General features: G+C 45.1%; 1 protein-coding gene across 1 annotated transcript in view; it reads left to right on the top strand.

Moving 5' to 3' along the window:
• LOC103710306 (BEACH domain-containing protein C2-like) overlaps positions 1–16,179 on the top strand; it is a 60,424-nt gene extending 44,245 nt beyond the window's left edge. The window contains exons 24-32 of the mRNA XM_039126789.3: positions 9,590–9,739; positions 9,916–10,000; positions 10,087–10,207; positions 10,757–10,853; positions 10,936–11,049; positions 13,267–13,636; positions 14,402–15,204; positions 15,312–15,434; positions 15,710–16,179. Of these exons, the coding sequence (XP_038982717.3) occupies positions 9,590–9,739; positions 9,916–10,000; positions 10,087–10,207; positions 10,757–10,853; positions 10,936–11,049; positions 13,267–13,636; positions 14,402–15,204; positions 15,312–15,434; positions 15,710–15,775 (1,929 nt within the window). The 3' untranslated portion in view covers positions 15,776–16,179. The remainder of the gene's footprint in view (positions 1–9,589; positions 9,740–9,915; positions 10,001–10,086; positions 10,208–10,756; positions 10,854–10,935; positions 11,050–13,266; positions 13,637–14,401; positions 15,205–15,311; positions 15,435–15,709) is intronic.

Raw genomic sequence — 16,179 nt, 5'->3', positions numbered from 1 at the left:
TTGAAGAAAATTACATATAAGAAGTACCATATTAGTAACCATTTAATGCCAAATAAATGTCCTCCTAATATGCTACATACCTGGATTCATACTTTTCTTACTTACGACAATTGCCGAGACTCCAAAGCTGTCGATGCCCTCTCTAAATATTTTAGTTTGTGAAAAAAATCGTATTGTACTATATTAACAATAGAAGATACCAGTAACTTATACTTGTCACTTAAGTTAATCCGAATATATATTTTAATCTGAAAATATATTTTTAATTTTGAAAAATTATATATAATCCAAAAATTAAAAATTTTTATGTTTCTGTGTAGATCGTCTATAGATCTACAACATATAAAAAAATCAAGCCCAAATCGAAAAGTTTGGCATGATTTCTCCTTATTTTCAATTTTTGAGCTATTTTTTTAAGTCTTCAAAAAAATGAGGGAATGAGGTAGGAGAGAGGAAGCACACCTTATTTAGCCTTGGATCTTCCTTCTGATAGTCTGAATCGATGTTATTTTTGAAGTATTTGGGAAGGAGAGGTGGTGGAGCTGCTTTCAAATACTATTGGGAAGGCCTTCTCGGGCCTTCTCAATGGCCGCCTGATGCTTTAAAAGCATCAGGTGGCAATCATTCAAGGAACGGTGTCAACCCGGTTCGAAATTGGGTTGACTCGGTGCGAACTAGCGGGTTTGCACCGAGTCTGCACCGAACTGATTGGTTCCGGCCGGTTTGGATACTTACTGACTGGTTTCCGGCCGGTTTGGTAGAGGTTCTGGCCGGTACGGGGCCGGAACCAAAAATATTAGTCGAACCAATCCGGTTTCGCATTGGGTCGGCTCGTCCTTGCTCAAACCGGGTGATTCGGGTCTGTTCGGTAGACATTGCTCCTGATGGTATTTTCCCCTTTCTGCTTGAGTGCTCAAAATAGGAGTTGTTGGCAAGGAAATCTAGAGGAGTAAGCATTGTCGTTGAAGAGAAGAGTTATTTGTATCCCTCTCAAATCGTCCCTATATATGCAAATACATATACATGCATTATATATATGTATTTATGTATGTGTATATGCATATGTGCCTTATGTATATGTATACGTGTGTGCATGTGTGTGATATCTAACTGTTGCTGGAAATTGGACCCGGGGGTGACCGCGGACCGAGTGGGAGGAGCTCCGATTGGTGGTGCGGCGGCGGACGACTGTCTCCGGCGGACCTGCAAGAAGCTTGTGGCCGGGGGTTCCTGCGCAGGCCCTCCGATGCTTAAGTCAGAGAGGGTTTTAATGGAGAGAAGAAAAGCAAAGGCATGGATGTGTTTTCAGGCCAGGGCGGAAGAGCCGCCCCCTTGCCTAGAGCTCCCCCTCTTGTTATAGGAGGGAGGGGCGGTTACCTGTGATCGGGCGTGATCAGGCGAATTGATGAGTTACCATAAACGATCCGAGATTTCGGGCTAGCTGGCGATTCGTCGAAATCGTGAGTATTCAAATGTTGACAGCCGTTAAGGCGGAGATCGTGGGATTTGATCCCAGAGATGGAGGGCTTAATTTTTGGTGTAGAGGGGGAAGTCAATTTCTTCCTTTGACTGGATCTTTCTTGGTCATGAGGCTGATCGGGCTCAATTCTGTCGAGATCGAAGTCGTGAGCTCTGTGGCTGTCGGTGCCGAGACCGGGTGCTCTGATGTCGGGCGTTCTGAGGTCGGGCGCTCTGTGGTCGGGACTGCCGAGAGCATGTTCGCCATTGTTACCTTCGCCGCCGAGTGCTGGCAGTTTGTCCGCATGCTTGGAGTGATCTATTTTTCCCCCAATACTACCCTCCGACTTCCGAGTTCGAGATATTTCAGAGCTCGGGCGAAGGAAGTAATTCATCTTTATCATGCGGATGAGATCAGGTGGATTTGAATCGTTTTGTCGTTTCGAATGGAGGGGGAAAGGGCGCTTTTGGGCGTCTTTAATGAGAACATAAGGTGGCGGCTTTTTGCTTTTCGAGGCGATTTCGAGCCGTGGGCTCATGATGAGGCTCCAGTATTCGACGAGACGCCGCTTCGATTCTGCTTTTTAAGCGATGATCCGAGTTGATACGCTGCTTTGGTTTCTGGGGTCGGGCACATGGCGCGATCTGGACGGGAGGCACGGTTCGCCTTCGTTGATCTGAGCCATTAGGAGGGTCTATATAAACCCTGGCCTGGCCCTAAAAGTTTTCATTTGGCTGTCATAGTCCTTGTCTCCTTCCTTTTTTGCCTTCTTCTCTCGGTCCTTATTCAGCTTCCTCTGGCGGCGTTCTGAGCTGTTTTCTGGTCATCGCCTTAATCCCTCGCTTCCGGCCGTCGGCGTTTTCGGTGAAACCTACAGTAGATCTCTTACTCACGTTTGCTCGGAGGGCTATCATTTTTCTTTTTCTTCTCCTTTATTTTCTTCTATTTGGTGAGCACGGCAATGTCGGGTGGTGCTTCATCTTCCGGCAGGGACCTTTCTCGTCAGAGGGAGGTCGCATCGGAGATGGGCCATTGCCCAGACGGAGTCGGGTCGAACTTGGCCGAGGAGTTGGATTTGATTCGAGCCCGGTTTTTTCCTCAGCACGGGTTCCGCCTTGAGCCTGCGAGGTCGGAAGACCGGATGACGAGACCTCCGGGTCGGATCGGAGTGTACATAGAAACACTCTAGGTCGGCCTGCGGTTCCCTCTGCACGGGTTTGTGAACGAGCTCTTGGCGGCGTACCAGCTCGTCCCGGTGCAGCTCGCTCCGAACTCATGAAGGACCATCATCGGCTTTTTGTCACTTTGCCTGGCGCACGAGATTTCGACCACGGTAAATGTTTTCCACTCATGTTTTATGTTGAAATCCAACCCCGCTGACGGAGAATGGCTTTATCTCGCCCTTCGGGGTGGTAAGCCGTTTTTCTGAGGTGCTACTTCCTCCATTCGTGGGTGGAAGGAAAAATTTTTCTTCCTCTCCTTCGAGCGCACGTGGGAGTTCGACCCATCATGGGGGCTACCCCAGCTCAAGGCCATCAACAAGCCCCTCAAGCTTTCGGTGAGCGAGCAGAAGATTCTCGACGCTCTTCGCAGCATCGAGGGGAACATTCTTCTGAACGACCTCCTGAGCGAGGAGGCTCTGGTGAACGTTGGCCTGAGCTCGGTGCGCCCTATGGGTAAGGGTGGTCGTATTGCTCCCCTTCTGTTCCGTTGCTTTAATATTTCTTTCCCTCTTTATTTCCTCAGGACTTTGCTTGGCTTTAGCTCTTTTCTTTTTTCCAGAAGTTTCGAGGATGGTGTCAGCAACAACGCTCTCCTTGCCCGGTACAACAAGAGGGTGGCAGAAGCTGGCGGAGCTCGTCCAGTCCCAAGGAAGAAGCCTAGGACTACCTCGACTTCTGCTCCCATCGAAGATCTTGAGGTTGAAATCCCTCAGCTTGTTCGAAAGAGCAGCCGAAAGGGGGCTGGGGAGTCTGGGCCGGAGGAGGCTTGAGCGCGTTACCTTTGTCGAGCGCACAGTTTCTGCTGAGGCCGCGGAGAAGCCATGGGGGCACGTGCTTGCCCGACCTCGGGCCCTTCTAGGGCCCGCACGGTCATTCGTCTGCAGGCGCTCAGGACCCGAGGCGGGGAGCGGTCTAGGGGTCTCGAACTCTTCTCGGACTCCTTTGCCGGGTCCTCCGGGGCCCGATGTTCCGAGCTCCTGGGGGGTTGAAGATCGCTTCGAGAGAAAGCTCTATTGCCCTGAGTGGGCAATCTTCGAGGATGACTCCGCACTTCATAATAGCGAGGTCACTTGCCAAGTCATCCACGGCGCCCTTCTTCCGGCTGACCGCACCAAGCTACATGCCATCGGAGTCAGCGACTTTGTTGATCAGGCCTACTGTTCGGCTATCAGGGTAAGTTCCTTCCTGCTCTTTCATTTTCATGCCCCGTCGGATTTCCAATCTTGGTTGACCTTTGCTTGTTTTTGTTATAGCACTTCCATGATATAGATATGTTTGTCTCTGCGGTGGCTGACTACCAGGCTCGAGCTCGGAGAAGCTAGAGAGGGGAGGAGGTCGCGATGAAGAAGCTCGCTGAGGGCGAGGCCAGGTGGAAAGAATCCATCATGAAGGTGGAAGCTCTCGAAGCCGAGCTCAAGCTTATGGCTGAGCGTTTTCAGGAGGTGGCGGCTTCGCACACCCTCGTTAGGTCAACTCTTCGTGCGGCTGAGGCCCGCTTGGCTGATGCTCAGTTCGAGCTCTCGGGCCTTAGGCACGAAGAGGGAGTCCTCCAGCTGAGAATCGAGCAGCTCGCGGTTCGAGAGAAAAGGACGACAGAGCAAGCCCGGAATGCGGTGCAGATCTTTCGTGAATCAGCCGAGTTTCGGAACTTGATAGAGGAGGCAGTTGACGCGCTTATCCGCAGCTTCGAAGACTGCCGGTCCCAAGTGTGGAAACTTTGCCCAAAGCTCGACCTCAGCGGTCTACGACCCCGCCTAGGGGTCGCTGAGGACGACGATGCACCTGGGAGCCCTGAGGATGACAGCACGCTTGACAGCGAGCCCGAGAGTCCTGAGGCCGAGACTGAGCATGCCGTCGCCGAGGCCGGGGTCGGGGTAGCTGAACAAGTTGCTCGTGAGGTCCTTCTGGAGGAGTGACTCTTGAGTCTGCTCCTGAGTTCGCACATGAAGCTGCTCCCGAGGCCGCGCCTGAGGCCGCTTCTGAGGTCGCACCTGAGGTCGCTCCTGAGATCGCACCGGAGGCCGCTTCCGAAGTCACACCTGTGGTTGCTCCCGAAGTCGGCTCTGCATCAGAGGCAGCCTGATTCCCCTTTTCTTTTTCTCCCACTTGTATTTTGCCAGTGAGGTTGGCTGCTGAAAGCATTGTACGGGCCAACCTCAGTTTTTGTACTTAGCCTTAAAGGCTTTTTCATTAATGAAGGCAATGTGTTTTTCAATTTTGTTGTGCTTCTGAACTTGTTTTTGCTTTACTTATCTGGTCCCCTCGAACTTCGCCAACTCCTCATTCGGTATGGAACCACACGAGCAGATGGTAAGTCGAGACTACGGCTCGGAGGGCATGGAGTCCTGATCGGCCGAGGATAGCGTTGTAGACTGAAAGCAGGCGGACCACTAGGAAGTCTGTCTTCACGATGCTTTCTCGGGGAGCGAGCTCGGCCGTAATGGGTAAGTTAATTACACCTTCATCCGAGATTGAATCTACGGTGAATACGACCAGCGGAGCATTCATTCTTCGGAGCTGGCCCTCTGTCATTCCCATTTTTTGGAAAGCATCATAATACGAAATGTTTGCCGAGCTTCCATTATCAACTAAAATGCGTTTTATATCAAATTTATTTATGACCATAGAAACGACCACAGCGTCATCATGAGGAGTTTCAACTCCTTTTATGTTCTCGTCTGAGAACGAGATGGCTTCAAAGGTGCGCTGACGCTTCAGAGGGGCTTTCCTCTCGGTCAGTTCTTCAGCTGAGCTTCCTTCGGTCGGGCCCCTCCCTATGGTATTGATGGTGCCAGCGATAGGCCTGTTGTCGTTTTGACCCTCAGAAGGCGCAGTACTCTCTGCTGGTCTTCCTTCGTCACGCAGGTTTTGTATGAACTGGTTCAGCATCCCGCGGCGTATGAGTGCTTCGATCTCGTCTCGGAGTCGGAAGCACTCCTCGGTGTCGTGACAGTGGTCTCAGTGGAAGCGACAATACTTCCTAAAACGTTGCCGAGCTTCTGAGTCCCGCATCGGTAGCGGCGGTTGGAGATAGCCTTGGCCTTCTATTTCCATGAGAATCTCGAACCGAGTAGCAGTGAGGGGGGTATAATTCCCGTACCCTCTTGGGGGTGTTCTCTGCCGAGGCGGTGATCTTGGCCGGGGCCGCGGTCTCGGGCGAGGGGGACTCCTCAGCCGAGGTATGTTTTTCTCGCGGCGGGGTGACCGGCTCCTCGGTTGACCATGTTCTTCATGACGTCTCTTCTGCCCTTTGTGGGTTTTTCAGTGGCATCGTGCCAAGAAGCCATGGCTTCCTCGGCCTTCGCATACTTTCGAGCTCGGGCTAGCATCTCCGTGAAGTCGGCGGAAAAATTCTTCTCGAGGGAGAACAGGAACCTGTAGGACCGGGCTCTTATTTTCAGCGCAGACATGGCGATCGACTGATCGAGCTCGCGGATCTTCCAGGTTGCAGCGGTGAAGCGGTCGATGTAGTCTTTGAGGGATTCTCCTTCCTTTTGCTTGATGTCGAGGAAGAATCTGACGTTCGTCGCTGGCGTCGGCTGGCGGCAAACTGTCTACCCAGCTGCTCGAAGGATGATACGGTGCTCGGCTTTAGGCCGTAGAACCAAAGCCGAGTCGTTCCTCGGAGAGTTGCGGGAAAAGCCTTGCAGAGCATGGCCTACGAGGAACCATGTAGCGCCATGAGGGCTCGGTAACTCTCCAAGTGGTCCAGGAGATCGGTGGTCCTGCTGTAGGGCTCTATCTGAGGCATCTTAAACGTCGGTGGGACCAGCTCGTCCTAGATCTGGTGGAAAAAAGGTGACTTAGTGGTGAACTCAAGGTCGCCCTCGCGCCTTGCTCTCTGGTCTTGGAGGACCTTTTTATCGAGTTCTCTGCCTTGGAAATCGCTACGGTGGTCTGCTCCGGTATTGACCGACCCGGGGTCGATTCGGCTTCGGAAGGCTGTGGCCTTTTGTCCTGGTTCTTCCCTGGTGGTTCTCTCTGGGGGGACGATCGGGTCGAACCCTGGTGACAGCGCTGTTCTCCATTGTTGACCCTTGAAGAGTCATGTGAATTTCGGCCCTGGGACACAGGTCCATCTGGAAGAAGCACCGATTGGACATGAACCCGCAGAGGGGGCACGGGAGGGCCCTCCACGCATTGCAGGCCTTGGACTGCTGCTGCTAGGGTCTGGACTTGCTGCACCAGCGTGTTGAATTGCTCTGGCTAGATCTGAGGAACTTGATCTGCCGGAGGCCCTGGTGGCGGGTTCTGGACCGAATGGCCAGGACTCGGCGCACGATGCCGGGAGGCATTAGAGGCTCCTCTGCTCCTCAATCTTATGATCACGACTCGTGTCCTTCCTCTAGCGCCGACTGTTGCTGGAAATTGGACCCAGGGGTGACCGCGGACCGAGGGGGAGGAGCTCCGGTTGGTGGTGCGGCGGCGGACGGCTGTCTCCGGCGGACCTGCAAGAAGCCTGTGGCCGGGGGTTCCGGCGCAGGCCCTCCGATGCTTAAGTCAGAGAGGATTTTAATAGAGAGAAGAAAAGCAAAGGCATGGATGTGTTTTCAGGCCGGGGCGGAAGAGCCGTCCCCTTGCCTAGAGCTCCCCCTCTTTTTGTAGGAGGGAGGGGCGGTTACCTGTGATCGGGCGTGATCGTGCGAATTGATGAGTTTACCATAAACGACCCGAGATTCCGGGCTAGCTGGCGATTCGTCGAGATCGTGAGTATTCAAATGTTGACAGCCGTTAAGGCAGAGATTGTGGAATTTGATCCCGAAGATGGAGGGCTTGATTTTCTGTGTAGAGGGGGAGGTCTGCTTCTTCCTTTGACTGGGTCTTTCTTGGTCATGAGGCTGATCCGGTTCAATTCTGTCGAGATTGAAGTCGTGAGCTCTGTGGCTGTCGGTGCCGAGACCGGGTGCTCTGAGGTCGGGCGCTCTGTGGTCGGGACTGCCGAGAGCATATTCGCCGTTGTTACTGCCAAGAGCATGTTCGCCGTTGTTACCTTCGCCGCCGAGTGTCGGCAGTTTGTCTGCATGCTTGGAGTGATCCATTTTCCCCCCAACACTAACCATTTTCTCTCCACTCTTATTGTTGATGCTTGTGGGGCTCACCTATTTAGATGCTGGTTAGAATGTGATCTCTTCCAGAAAGGATAATTATTCCAAAGCTGTGAGAGTAAACTCTAGATCAAGTTGCTGAGAGCTGGAAATGATTAATCCAGTCTGGTGCTTCTTCTAAGGTTAATGTAGAACAGTAAAAGTTATTTTTGATGATTGTTAAACATTGCAGATATTAGATAGTAAATAGGCATGCTTTTGGGCCTTTGTTGATCAGTCCATGATATTCATACTGATAAACAGTGAACCTCCTTTTGCTATGACTGTAAACTTCTTTTCAAATCTCTCTGGTTCTTTAGAAGTTTTAAGATTTTGCAGAGTAATTAAAACCTGCAAGAATAAAATATATTTTCTGTAAGTATATTAACAACTTTTGTTATAACAAACTTGACTTTGATCATGTTGCCATATTGTCTTGGAAAAACATGGTACTTGTAAAATTTTTTGAATGCCAAACAACTTAATATGAAATAAGTAGAAGGTACTCTATATTTTTTATTGGATAATTCTCATAAAAAACAAGAGAAATTACAAACTCTCTTGAATCTCCTAAGATATTTATTTGCCAATGAGAACCTGGGCACAATTATTTGTCCTACATTTATGAACCTGCTGCTAATGTAGGATATTTTATTTTTTGACACTTGAATAGTGGCTGCATTGAAAATTAAAGCAAGAGTGTTTCCTTCAATCTTGCAATTGTTCTATCTTCTTGTACCTTTTCTCCTTTTATTTCTATTTTCTTTGATTTTCTATTCATTTTTCGGATTGTTTATGTACTTTGAGGGGAATAAATCAGATAGCAGTTATAGATGCGATATTCTAGGTTGTCTGCATGTTGCGGTTTGAAGGAAACTATCTTGATCATGGTATGTCAAACCGGCCCGTACCGGCCGGTACGGGCCAGTACGAACCAGTCCGGCCAGCTACCGGTACGCTAGAGCCATGAAACCGATACGGGCTAGTTCTGTGCCGGAGACGAAGAAGACGAAGAGAAGGAGAGAGAGAGTGGGGAAGAGGGGGATGGAGGAGACCTGTGGCCGCCATTGGAGAGCCGCGGAGGGGCGGCGGTTGCCGACTTCACTTAAAAACCCCAACTTAAAAACCCGTGGTCGCGTCCCTTGTTTCTTTCGAAACAGGGGACGCGGCCGCGGCCTCGGCCTCCGCCGCGCCCCCGCGGGTTTCCATGCCCCCCGGCCTCCGCTGCCCCTCCAGGGCTCTCCGATGGCGGCCACAGGTCTCCTTCCTCCCTTTCTTGCCCACGCTCTCTCTCGTTCTCTTCTTCTTCCCCGGCTCCGGCGGGAAAGAGCTGGTCGGTTCGTACCGCCCGATTTCGGTACGAATCGGAGCCGTACCGGTTCAATTGGCGACCGTTCGCCTACCGGATCCGGTATGGCGGACCTTGATCTTGATTGTTATTGAGAGAGACCTTTTGAAGCTTTAGAAAGAATTTCATGATTATGAAAGAAACAATGTGGAGGTGTTTTCTAGGAGTATGCCAAGCTAGTTTTTACTTGCATCAGTTAGGCAGTAGAACATTTACTTGTTTGCATCATTGATTAACTCTAGAAAGTCATTAGATGCTCATCTTTTTTTTTGTACAAATTATTGCTTTAATGCTTCCAATTACCACTATGATTGAAGTGGATGTTTCCAATTAGTGGTTGATGAAATTGCCCTCTTGCATTTTATATGGAATTCCTGAGTAATTCTGTGCTTTGACAACCAATCATTTAACATTGTTTGGGAAGGGATAGTACATTGTTAAATTTGTTTCCTTCTGTCATTCTGTTCTGATGCAGGTCTTGTACTACCTCGTTAGCGTGGAACCATTTACTACTCTTGCTATTCAACTCCAAGGCGGAAAATTTGATCATGCTGATCGTATGTTTTCCGATATTAGCAGTACTTGGAATGGTGTCCTTGAGGACATGAGTGATGTGAAAGAGTTGGTATGGATTTGCATATGCAATGCATAAAAGCAATTTCATTTCAGTTTATATTTCCTTAGTGATGTAGATAATTATAGATTTGGATGCCATCCATCATTTCTTCCTTTTGGTCATTACTGTTTTATGTGAAGCTAAATGTGGCTTTTCATATCTAAGTTCTTATTTTGTGCCTTCAGGTTCCAGAGATGTTTTACCTCCCTGAGGTACTAACTAATGTGAACTCAATTGATTTTGGGACCACACAACTTGGAGGAAAGCTGGGTATGTACATTTTGATAGCCATACAGATGCAATCTAGCTGATGCAAATCTGCAAACTGAGCATTTACCTCAAGTCATGCTTTGCAGATTCTGTCAAATTGCCTCCTTGGGCTGACAGCCCTGTTGATTTTATCCATAAGCATCAGATGGCTCTTGAGAGTGAGCATGTATCTGCTCATCTGCATGAATGGATTGACCTTATATTTGGGTATGTTAGTTATGTTCAAAACATATACTTAGCAGGTGTTCTGCTTTCTTTACTCTTGACGCTGTAACTTCAAATGTGATGGTAGGAGTTATATGTAAGGAGGCCCGGTATTTGTTCTTCTTGGCCTTCTTTTATTTATTTGTGTCTCTTTGTAGTAGAACCCACCAAGATATGTCCGTAACAACTTTGCCACTACATAGGTCTAATAGGCCAAATAGTTAGTATGGGTCACTCTGAACAGGTAAGACCATGAAAACCAACAACCCATCATGTTGATAGCCATAGTAGGCAGCCCTATTCAACCAATAATACCATCAAATGCAGGATATCTATGGGACTTTAACTAGTGTTAACCTTTCCGTACATCACCCTACATGGCACACCTGTCATAGAGCTTCAGGAATTTCAAATTCCAGCGCATCTCAATGGGATTGAAAACCAAATCCTCCAAATGGAGAGTACCCATATCTGGGCTGAGCACCTGTTTGTAATTTTTTTATCGTATAGCTTTGATCATTGACTATTCGGATGGATAAATTGATGTTTCAGATACAAGCAGCGAGGCAAAGAAGCTGTGGCGGCAAATAATGTTTTTTTCTACATTACTTACGAAGGGACAATTGACATTGATAAAATTGCAGACCCAGTAAGCTTATTGAAGTTTGTTTCTTGTTAATTTTCATAATTGGATATGATGGTTGTTTATATACCTTTTAAAACATATAAAGGTGCAACAACGTGCAACACAAGACCAGATAGCATACTTTGGACAAACTCCGTCTCAGTTATTGACTGCTCCGCACCTAAAGAAAAAACCACTTTCAGATGTATTGCACTTACAGGTACTCCATGATGCATTTCTATGATACACTTTGTTTCTCTTTTTTCTTTTCTTCTTTTATTTAATATTTTGATACAGGCTTCCCATTAACATGAGTTGTTATATAAATTCTTTTTCTTTCTTCTGTCAGTATGTTTTCCTGACAATGATTATTCGGAAAATATTTCCATGGACCTAATCTTACCCATCTATCATAGGGCCAAAAGCACATGCCAATGCCCAAAGTTGACTAAGGATGATGTGGTTTCTTGTACATTCATAAAATTGAAACTAGTAATACAAAGGGTTTAAAGCATGGTACGCTATACTGGTCCAAACGGGGCAATACGGGGCTTTCCGTACCATACCAGTTCGGTACTGGCACATGGTGCGAGAGGTATACTGATACTCGGTATGCCAAATAGATCCCACACTATACCGTACCGACGCAGTACAAGTGTGGCACCAGTATGGGGGCTGGTATTGAGATGGTGAACCTTGGTTTAAAGTATAAATGTTGTTAAATATGGTATGTTTAATGTAAAATTTAGTAGGAAAGCTGACATTTATATATTTTTTGGTATATGGCAACTGCTTGATGCTAAATAATTTAAGCATTTTTATCCAACTTACAGTATAAGTCAACATTAAGAAACATTGTCCCCCTGGTGTGTGTTTGTCTCTTAGGGCTGATTAGAATGGGAAACTCGATGTAATACCCATGTTTAAGTAACAGGTGCTAAGATTGTGAACCTTGGTTTAAAGTATAAATGTTGTTAAATATGGTATGTTTAATGTAAAATTTAGTAGGAAAGCTGACATTTATATATTTTTTGGTATATGGCAACTGCTTGATGCTAAATAATTTAAGCATTTTTATCCAACTTACAGTATAAGTCAACATTAAGAAACATTGTCCCCCTGGTGTGTGTTTGTCTCTTAGGGCTGATTAGAATGGGAAACTCGATGTAATACCCATGTTTAAGTAACAGGTGCTAAGATTTATGTTGTTTGACCATGTCCTAAAGAAAGGTGGAAAGTGCATATGTTATTGAAGATTACAACAAATTTTGGATATTGATATAGCAGAAATAATAGTCGGCAGTATGTAAGATGATTATCAAGATAGTCACTTTATTCTCATTATGGTCCGGAGTCATCAAATATTGTTTATTCATTGCAATTCTATCATCATTGCTATAACCTTCTGAGTGGAGGAGGGCTAGTAAGTTCATTCGCATTGTTGTCTTTGCTTCATGTTAGCATCATGAGTCTTGTTTCACAGTTCTTCCAGACGATATCTTCTAGAATTTTAGACATCTTCCCCCAAGATCTAATCATGCTTGGCTTAATGAAATTGTTGCACATGAAAGTTGCTCCCACCATCAGATGTAGAGGCCTTACTTGATTGTCTTATCCTTTGCCTATCATATGTTCTAGAAGATCTCCATTCCAGTAACCATCTTCAATTTGGATTTCCTAAAGAAATTCAGATTATCCTCCAATATAAGTTTCTAATATCAAACTCTTGGATTTGTTTTTTGCCAATCATGCTGGTTTTACAAAATAGGTTACTTGTGGATCATATCATGGAGTGCTTTGAGAGGCAGGTTTGGCTTCTTTCATTGATCTGTAGTCACGTCATCACTATGACTATCCAAATTGTTGTTTTCTAACAACAGTAAAGCCCATCGATCTCTGCTCTTGAAGTCACTTAATTGTATTTCAGATGTTCATTGATAGAGTATCTTACTCCACTGCAGAAACACAAGAAGCACTGAATAAACTTTTGAAAGTCGGTTAATGTGTGATTTGTAATTCCATAGGATAACATTCTATTTTTTATAGACTTGTTTCCTTTTAAAAACAGATTTTTATGTCATCCTTTCAACAGTTAGTAATAACAGCTCAATGGTAATAGTCTGTATGCGACAAACAGTTCTTCCACTTGTTCGTATTTGCAATACAAGTCATTTGCTACCCTGAAGGTAACAATCAATTTAAATGCGCATTATAAACAGTTTGAGACATACAGACTTGTCATGGATTTCAATTTGTGAATTGTTTTCTCATTGTCTTGTAATATTATATGTGACATAGTGATTGATTTTTTCCTTTTGTACATAATGATTTTCACTTTCTCTGCTGGAATTATGTTAATTTTCTTAGGCATGGAGTATGGTGGATAAGGAGCTGATCCCTGCTTGGAGTTTCTAAGTGTTTCTGCCTTTTTTTTCAGACAATATTTCGGAATCCTAGTGAAGTTAGGCCTTATGTGGTTCCAAATCCAGAACGCTGCAATGTTCCTGCTGCTGCTATGTTAGCATCACATGATTCTGTCATAGTTGTAGATGTAAATGCACCTGCAGCAAAGGTAGCACTGCACAAATGGCAACCGAATACACCTGATGGCCAAGGAACACCTTTCCTGTTTCAACATGGGAAAGCTTCTGCAAGTTCCACAGGTGGAGCACTCATGCGCATGTTCAAAGGACCAGGGGGATCTGGGGCAGAAGACTGGCAATTCCCTCGGGCATTAGCATTTGCTGCATCTGGAATACGGAGTTCAGCTGTTGTTGCAATAACATGTGACAAAGAAATTATCACTGGTAGGTGTTTTCTATTCATCTTTTACCATTTATCCTAAATTGAATTTCAACTGGTTGAGCACCTTTTCCCATTTCTCCTAGAGACTTTTTTTTGAAGATTATCACCTGTTTTAACATTCTCTTTTATTAGCAGATATGTCAGATTATGATATTAATTTCTAGATGGAGCATGTTATTTAAATCATCCAAATTTTGATTTATACTGATCTCATTGACATCATAATTATGGACAATACAATTGTTTTATATTTTTGGATAAGTTCATACCATCAATGCTATACTTCTAACAGGTATAGTTCAGTTATGCAGCATGATGAGAATATGCATGCTTTCAAAGCTTCTCGCTTTTCAGTTGAAAGTCTTATTTATATGTTGGAATAGCATCAATATTAAATGCATTGGTTGTTTACTAATATGGAAATGTTTAGACCACCAAAGCTAGCATGCTACATTGGTTTAGGTTGTTATTTTGAGCATTCTGAGTCAATTCACTCAAGGAAACATCTCCTTGTAATATATCAGTTGTCAATCCAAACTTCTAGTTGAAAAACATAAGACAAACTACTGACCAGTTTATTATTTTATAGATGATTTTGTTTCCTGTTCAAATATGGCTTTTCATTGTCCTGTGCGGCAGATGCATTAGTCTATCAAAGACAGTGTCCTCTTTATCTGTCTTTCTTATATAGTGAGAGGATTGCATGTTAGGACCTTTGCTGCCTAACTGTATGTTCATCCTTCTGACTGTTTGTACTGCGTATATAGGTGGGCATGCTGATAATTCTGTCAAATTGATATCCTCTGATGGAGCCAAGACTATTGAAACTGCAGCAGGACATTGTGCACCTGTTACTTGTCTATCTCTCTCTCCGGACAGTAAATATCTGGTTACAGGTTCACGTGACACGACAGTAATACTTTGGAGAATCCATCGGATATCCCCTTTGCACATGAATAGTGTTTCAGAATCTTCCTCGACTACACCTGCAACTCCAACAAGTCCTAATGCAGGTGTTAGTAGCTCAAACAGTATCCCAGAAACTAGGAGGCGCCGGATTGAAGGGCCTATGCATGTATTAAGAGGTCATCTTGGGGTAGTAACATGCTGTTCTGTTAGTTCCGACCTAGGCATTATTGCTTCCTGCTCAAACACATCTGGTGTTCTTCTGCATTCATTGAGGAGAGGTCGGTTGATGCGAATGCTAGATATTAGAGGAGTCCATGCAGTCTGCCTCTCATCTCAAGGAGTTGTATTAATTTGGGACAAGTTGGGGAAAAAACTTTCCACCTTTACAGTCAATGGGATCCCCATTGCTACCACAAATCTATCACCTTTCTGTGGCACAATCAGTTGCATTGAGATTTCTGTTGATGGAAAAAATGCTTTAATTGGGACCTGTTCTTGTAGAGATGATGACCCAAGAGAAGAGAGTTCTTCAAAAGATGATTCGCAATTGAATATGCCCAAATGTAGTGCAACTATTTCCCATCCAAATGAAGCCACTGCTGAGCAAAGACAATCCATTCCTGTGCCTTCAATTTGTTTCCTTAATTTGCATACTCTGAAGGTAAAGAAAATAGTTTCAAAAAGGAACTACTAAGGCTGATTTTCAAAATTTTCTCATTATCGTTGTTCTTTTTTGGAATGGTCTGAATTAACAGAATTGCCGTGCAGGTATTTCACACCTTGACAATAGGAGAAGGTCAAAATATCACTGCTATAGCTCTGAACAAGGATAACACCAATCTTTTGGTTTCAACAGCAGATAAACAGCTCGTAGTCTTCACCGATCCTGCTGTAAGTGTTTCTAAAATAAATTTTGCATATTTTTTTGTCTGCCTATTAGATTTTTGTATTGGTGACTGGAATTTTAGATTTTTGCTTTGTGGTTAATTTTGACATATTAGAAATGGAAACTCTATGATAAAGTTGAATCTTATCCTCTTCTCTCAACCTTTATGATTCAATCCTCGATGTCAACCCCTAGTGTGGATGTTTTAGTGGTATGCATGCATGGACTCGTTATCCACTGTTTCTCAGGGTTGTTGATTATCGTCTTCTCATCATTGCAGTTAAGCCTGAAGGTAGTGGATCAGATGCTTCGGCTTGGTTGGGAAGGTGATGGGCTACTTCGGTGATGAGCAAATGCAAGATGATTAGTAAAATTTTTGGAACTTTGGCCAATCTTGGCCTGCTGTGGTTCAATCACACAAGTTAGAAAAGTCACCACATGTGCAAAGAGTAGGTTGATATACTGTTTAAAATGTTGTTCGAAGCAGGGAAAGTGAGGCCTGAAGGATCAGTTGCTTGTTTTTTTCCATTTTTACCTATTTGTGTAATCTTATTCTTTTAGATATAAGAAAATCAGTTTTGTGATAATTTCCCTCTTGACTTTTATTTTCCTAGATTTTCTGGCCATTCTAACAATTCAAATGTAGTTGAAGTGTACAATTGAAATAATGCACTGTACTGGCTTTAGATTATAGCCATAATCTTGATAAACTGCTGGAGAAAGGTTTTTTTATAAATTTTCCTTGAAACA

The sequence above is a fragment of the Phoenix dactylifera genome, chromosome 6, assembly GCF_051530095.1.
Source record: "Phoenix dactylifera cultivar Ajwa chromosome 6, Ajwa_hap1_PhDact_Kaust_v1.1, whole genome shotgun sequence".
NCBI lineage: Eukaryota > Viridiplantae > Streptophyta > Magnoliopsida > Arecales > Arecaceae > Phoenix > Phoenix dactylifera.
Note: the sequence above shows the minus strand (reverse complement) of the source record. Positions and strands in the feature narration are given on the sequence as shown.